Source organism: Nannospalax galili, unplaced genomic scaffold (assembly GCF_000622305.1).
Source record: "Nannospalax galili isolate Female #2095 unplaced genomic scaffold, S.galili_v1.0 scaffold451, whole genome shotgun sequence".
NCBI classification, from domain to species: domain Eukaryota; kingdom Metazoa; phylum Chordata; class Mammalia; order Rodentia; family Spalacidae; genus Nannospalax; species Nannospalax galili.
Genome location: NW_008331662.1, coordinates 3037619 through 3044479, shown reverse-complemented (window position 1 = coordinate 3044479; position 6861 = coordinate 3037619). Strand labels below are relative to the sequence as shown.

The 6861-nt window shown below is 37.7% G+C and overlaps 1 protein-coding gene across 6 annotated transcripts in view; it reads left to right on the top strand.

Moving 5' to 3' along the window:
• The window catches only part of Evi5 (ecotropic viral integration site 5), a 223570-nt gene that overhangs the window by 104900 nt on the left and 111809 nt on the right, over nucleotides 1-6861 (top strand). For all 6 annotated transcript variants that reach the window (XM_008826836.3, XM_029560498.1, XM_008826834.3 and 3 more), the window contains 4 exons: nucleotides 3508-3633; nucleotides 4992-5135; nucleotides 6047-6136; nucleotides 6224-6321. In XM_008826836.3, the coding sequence (XP_008825058.1) occupies nucleotides 3508-3633; nucleotides 4992-5135; nucleotides 6047-6136; nucleotides 6224-6321 (458 nt within the window). The remainder of the gene's footprint in view (nucleotides 1-3507; nucleotides 3634-4991; nucleotides 5136-6046; nucleotides 6137-6223; nucleotides 6322-6861) is intronic.

The following is a 6861-nucleotide window of genomic DNA, read 5'->3' as shown; positions in this document are numbered from 1 at the left end:
TATTATTTGGTCTTTTTGAGACAGGGTCTCCCTGTAGCTCTAGCTGGCCTGGATTTGCTGTGGAGACTAGGCTGGCCTCAAACTCAGAGAGATCCACCTGCCTCTGCCTCCACGCCTAGCCATATTTTGTATTTTTTAAAGGATAGTCTTATTATATAATTCAGACTGGCCTCAAACTCAAGCCTCTGAGGACTGAGGTTACAGATACAGACCTCCATGCCTGGTGTTGTTAGTTAATTGTTGACTACTTTATGTTACTCTTCATTTGCAGCATTGTGGAACAGTGCTATTTTACCCACTTGATAAATGATGAATCTGAGAAGTTAATTTCCCTAAATCACATAGTCATTAAATGGAAAACCAAGATTTGCATTAAGTAGCATTGTGTTAGCTTCCTAAAGACATCTATTTCTAGTCACTCCAGGTACAGAGAGTAATGACAGGCCAAGAAATGAGTCCACCCAAGTCCAACTTGGTGAACCAAGGAGCTCCTTGGGGTTGCTTATAGGAGGAGCATGGATGACTTGGGTAGCTGTATCATCTGGGTGGGTGGATGATAATGCATGAGAACTGCATCACTGGTGTCGCCTGTGCAGCGTATAGGCAGCTATACCATCAAAGTCTCCTCCTGCACTAGCAATTGTTTACTGATTGTATAACCCCTAGAAGTGGCCTCTTGAATCTTCTAAGTTTCTTTCTTTTAAAAAAAATATTTATTACTTTTATTTTATGTGTATGAGTATATTGCCTGCATGTATGTGAGTGCACCTGTGTCATGTAATACCATGGAGGGCAGAAGAGGGCTTTGGATTCCCCTGGAACTAGAGCTAAGGATGGTTCATAGCCACCATGTGGGTGCTGGGAGTCGAACCCAGGTCCTCTGCAAGAACAGTCAGTGCTCTTAACCACTGAGCCATCTCTCCAGCCCCATTTTCTAAGTTTCTTATGTGCCATGAAGTTTGTGAGGCTCCCTTCCCTCTACAAAAGACTATTTCAGTCCTAGAGAAATTGTCACATAGGAAGTAGGAAAACAGAATTCAACCTTTGGTGTGGTTGTAGAGCCTGAGATAGTAACTGCTTACTAGGCTAATTGAAGGAAAGGAAGTCAAAAGCGATAGAATTAATCTTCACGAAAATGACTAGGAAAGTGGTAGACAGGCGTCCCAGAAGTTTGTGGATGCTGTATTAAAGTTTGTGGAGGAACAAATGGGTAATGTTGTTTGTCACGTGTTTCAGAGAGCAGAGTAGGTTCATTCTGTGGAAGTGGCCCCTAAGTTGAAGGAGATACCTTGTTTCTCCTGGCCCTTTCAAGTGCTGTGGTAGATAAAAGAACCACCTTAGGGTAGAGTCATATTTCAGTTTAAAAAAAGAGAATATTGGAAAATGACATTGGGGATATAGGTAGAAGTTTGGAAATGGGGTCAGATTAGGGGAATGGGAGAACTACAAGATGGAAAGTTCTGGGGTCTTGGGCTTCTTCTAGTGACTGACATAAAGTAATGGAGCTTTGGGGCTTGCTAGGATTATCAGGGATGGTCTCCAAGGCACAGAATTGTGGCTCTGTTGGGAGGAAGGAAGAAAATTCAAGAAAGGCAGGTTTTGGCTTCTTTCCATGACTATGTCAAGGCTGGGGAAATGTATTGTCCTTAGTGAGAAGAATGCAGAGAGATTATTTAGGCTGTTATCTTGAAACACACTGACAGACTGTAAATGAGGACTGGAAAATTTTATATTTTCAGAAAATTGTTTAGTAATGTGGATGCTATTTGCCTAAACTTTTTTTTTTTTTGTCTTTTTGTTGGTTGTTTTTTAACGGCGTCTCTCTAGTCACAGTCCACGTGGAGATCACATTATGAACCAGGGTGGCCTCCATCTTACAGAGATCCATCTGCTTCTGCCTCCTGAGGGCTGTGATTAAAGGGGCACGTCACCACGCCCGGGTTGCCTAAACATTTTTAAGTCTTTAGTTCTTTACAGAGCTTTCATATTTTTTATCTTACTTGACATTTTTCTAGTGAGTTACACATAAGATGTTTCATTATTTTTTTTAATTTTTAAAAAAATATTTTATTATTTTTATTTTATGTGTATGAGTGTATTACCTGCATGTATGTGAGTACACCCATGTCATGCAATGCTGGGAGGTCAGAAGAGGGCTTTGGATTCCACTGAAACTGGAGTTAAGGTCGGTTCATAGCTACCATGTGGGTGCTGGGAATTGAGCCCGAGTCCTCTGCAAGAGCAGTCAGTACTCTTAACCGCTGAGCCATCTCTCCAGCCCCGTGTTTCATTATTTTAAACCCTAACTACAGATAATTTGAAAGTGTAGAAGTTCTTTTTAATATTTACATCATATATCACTTCTATTCAGAATCCTCAAAACTATAGAATGGCCTCTAAAGCTTTTTTGTTTGTTTTTGTATTTTAGTTTTGTTTTTTCTTCTTTATTTCTCCTTTATTTATGACTTTTTAAATTAATATAAGTTTAATCTGATTAGTTTTTCCTTCTCTGGTTGGTGTCTGCTAAGAACTTCTTTTGTAGATTTTACTTTATTTAAAGGAGAGCTTGACTTGCAGTTTAGTGCCTCCTCCTTCCTGTTGGAGCATGCTGGCATGATTCCATCTCGGGGCCTTTGCATTCCTCTATCTTCCAGGACTGTTCTTTCCTCAGCTGTTCCCTCACTGTTTGGCTTAAAATTTGCCCTACACAGGTTCCTTCCTTGATCTATACAAATAGCAGTTTGTCTGCCTAGCATTCCATCCTACTCTGGTTTGTTTCCATAGTATCATCACCATCTGACATACATGGCTATCTGTGTGTGTGTGTGTGTGTGTGTGTGTGTGTGTGTGTATGCTGATTTATTCCATATATTGTCTATTTCCTTATCTCTAGAAAGTTTAAGGTCCTTGAGAGGAAATATTATGTTTTTTGTTATTGATGTTCACTGATATGTATCTAGAAAGAGAAAACATCTGTAAATGAATATGTGTTGATGAAATTAGTGGATTAGACAAATTGAAGCCATTTGTCTCAGAGCTTGCAAGTCATATCTCATTCTCAAAATACAGAGCCTAGAACTGCCTGATTTTCAGTCTATTGCTTTTTACATTGTACTGTGTGGCCACTCAAAACAGTGCTTCTGGGGCTAGGGAGAGTGCTTAGTTGGTAAAGCTCTTGCTTTGAAGGCAGGACCTAAGTTCAGTCCCCAGAACCCACATTGATTGTGGTGGTGTGTACATGTAGTCCCAGTGGTATGGAGGTCTACTTGGTGAGTCCCAAGATAGTGAGAATCTTGTCTCAGAAAACAAGATGTGTGGTCTTGAAGAATGGCATCCAAGATTGATCTCCAGCCTCCCTGTACACCTACACAGACACTTGTGTACATGTGTGCACACATATGCTAACCAGTGTTTATTTTTGAGTGGTACTTAATTTAAGTCTAATTTGGTTTATTTGGGTGTCATGGAGCATTAAATAACTTATGTTACTTTTTTCTCTTATTACAGATGCCAGAAGAAGAAGCCTTTTGTGTATTTGTTAAATTAATGCAGGACTATAGACTTCGTGAACTTTTTAAACCTAGTATGGCAGAATTGGGCCTTTGTATGTACCAGTTTGAATGCATGATACAGGTAAAAGTTCAGCTTTACATTTTTTACTCTTGGTCTGATGACATCTTATCAAATTTAATGTTAAAAGCATAGAAACAGTTGGAAGAAAAAAAAATCACCCTTTTAATCCCATAGTCGCTTGTTTAGCAGGTGGCACAATTTGACCTACTTCCAAGTAAGGTGCTAAAGACAAGCAGTCATAGCCTAGAAACTACCTGTAGCCTTCTTACTCAAACCAAGCACACCTGTGTGGTATGTCTTTTTATCCTACTGTGTCCTGTTCCTGTTGGGGGGGGGGCACAGATAGTGCCAGTACATTTACTGCTAAGCCTGCACTGTCTTCTGTCAGTCCTTTTCCCTCCTTTCCATTTATATCTCAGTTTTTCTAGCCAGTAATCGTTTTTTTTTTTAAACATAATGTTTCTCCAATTTTATGTTGCTAGTTTAAGATTCAAATTGTCCAGAAGTGACTACATAAGGGTGGAGAAAAGAGGCGTGGAATCAAAGTCAAGTGAAAAATATGTTTGGATTTAATTGTTATGTTTTACATATATAAATTAAGTTACTGTACTACCTTATAATAGGAGGTGTAAGTGTTCTCCTTTACTTACATTCAATATGATGGCAGAATTTTAGAATATAGGTCAGTGATTCAGATGACATGAGAACCAGTTTTGAGAGTGGCCTTTCCCTGGAACTAAGGAAGTCTTCTGTGTCATATGGAGAATGGGATGTGTGAATCACTTTTATATTTTAAGAACAGTCAAAATAGGTCTTGAGATGATTCTTAATTTTTTTTCTGAAATAATAACCTCATTTGTTGATATCAGCCTTGAACTCTTGGTGTTGTGTGTCAATTAGGTTTTGATTACTAGCATTGCTGAAGCTAAAGTATTTTGTGTAATTTTCCCATTCTGTAGAAGTAAGGATAGATAACCATGGTAGACAGTGCTTGAAAGTATTTCAATAAAGCATTTCTTTTATTTAAAAAATTTAAGAAACATTATAGTTCATAGAAAAGTAATGAAGATATCAGACAACCATGTATCCACCAACAAGATTAAATGAATTTTAACATTTCATCCCTTCACGCCTTAACACGGTGTTTATATTTGGTTGGCTATTTAGTTTAAACTTACTTTGGCTATAATTTCGTTTTTCTTAGTAAATCAAATATTAGAATGTACCTAAAGTTCCAGTTCCATATCCTTTTCTTCTTTTTCTTCCCTTTCCAGATAGTGACTGGTATCTTGAAAGTATGTATTTCTGTTTGAGGTTTTCTGTGTTATTCTAGATCTACTCCTTGTATTTGCTATCATCTAGTGATAATCTGACTTCAAGCCCTCAGTTTCACTTTTTTATGTAATCCTTTTCTCCAGGAGCATCTTCCAGAGCTCTTTGTGCATTTTCAGTCTCAGAGTTTTCATACATCAATGTATGCATCATCCTGGTTTCTCACTATCTTTCTTACAACTTTTCCACTACCAATTGCAACACGGATATTTGATATCTTCATGTCTGAGGTAAGCAAATGAGTAGAATAGGAAAAAGAACTGAATAGTGGAGTTGTCAGGTTAATTAGAGCAGGGCAAGGAGGGAGTAATGAGAGACTGTCTTTGTGTCCCCTGCTGAGCTGCTCACATAAATCTCATGTAGACCACATAGCAGCCACCTCCCCATCTGTTAGATGATAGATGAGGAAACTGAGACTTAGAGAAAGTTTGAGTAGCTTGTCTGTGTACACACACACACACATGGCGATTGTATCCAGGATTCAAATATAGGTAGTTAAGTTTTGGAATGTACCCTCAAAATACAACTTCTTTATCACCTTTGAAAGATACAGTGAAAGTTAGTGAGAAGTAAATTCTCCTTTATAGTTAATACTGTTGCATGCATCTGTTACTCAAATAACAGGAAGTGTAATTAGTGTAGTTAAGCTGCTTCTATTCCATGAATACTTTCAGGTTGATCTTTTAGTTGTCTATACATGAGGTAGTAACCGTTTGTCTTCTTTTGTCTGAACCCAGTAGTAATTGTTAGTTCCATCTTGGGAAGATCAATTTGTATAGTTCATCTACATTAGTTTGGACTGGAGTTGGCAAGTTGCAGTGTACTTACTTAGCTATTGTGATTTGCATGTCAAATCTGTCTTCTCATCTGTTTTTATAAAAATAGTTTTCTTGGAACACAGCCCTGCCCAATTATGCATGTTATTATGTCTACTGTAGAGTTACAATATTAAGGATGAATAGTTGTAAAGGGACTAAGATGTCCATCATGTCTAAAATGTTTGCTTTCTGGCTCTTTATAGAAAATGTTTGTCATTTCTTAGTTTAGATCCTTGAATGTTTACTTAGTATTATTTTGAATGGTTAGTTTTTGTTAATGGAAGAGTAAAACAAATTTGGCTTTATTTAATTTGTTTCATCAGGGTTTAGAGATAGTGTTTCGAGTAGGATTAGCACTTCTTCAGATGAATCAGGCAGAATTAATGCAACTTGACATGGAAGGGATGTTACAGGTAAGTCCATTCATGATTTCTTGTGTGTTTTTAATTTACCATTAATCATTTGTAGTAATTCTTTTGCATTCCTTTATTACATCTTAGCACTTTCAGAAGGTCATTCCACATCAGTTTGATGGTGGCCCAGACAAATTAATCCAGTCAGCTTACCAAGTCAAATACAACTCTAAAAAAATGAAAAAGTGAGTACTCTCTGTGACCTTTTTTATATAAGTGGCTTGTTGAAGCATGTAGGAAGTTGAATAGACACAGGAGACATTCTAGTGATAAGTAGTGTTTTTCCTCCTTAGGTTGTAACTTTTATTTTGCTTGGTGGCATTAGCTTCAGTGCAATGACGGTCATGTTAGACTATTCTGCTTTATAGTGATTCTTAGGACCCCTGTATACTATGTCAACCCTACCTCCTTCCTTTCCATACTGACTGGAGTTAGGAACCTGGTATGCATGTATGTATAAATGTGCTATTATTTTTACTACTTACTATTACTTTTTTCATGCTGGGAATTGAGCCTTGAATGTGCTAAGTACATACTCAGCCCAAGCCCAGTGTGCTATTATTTTAAAAACAAATTGAGTGGTGTGGTTTTAGCCACTGGGATTCTTTTCCTCACAGCTCTGCCCCAAAGTGTCGCTTAAGTGCCTGACTAGTATAACCAAAGTGTAGACATGAAGGATTGAGAGTTTAAAGTTTTATTCATTGTGTTACTTCCTAAAGAAACTT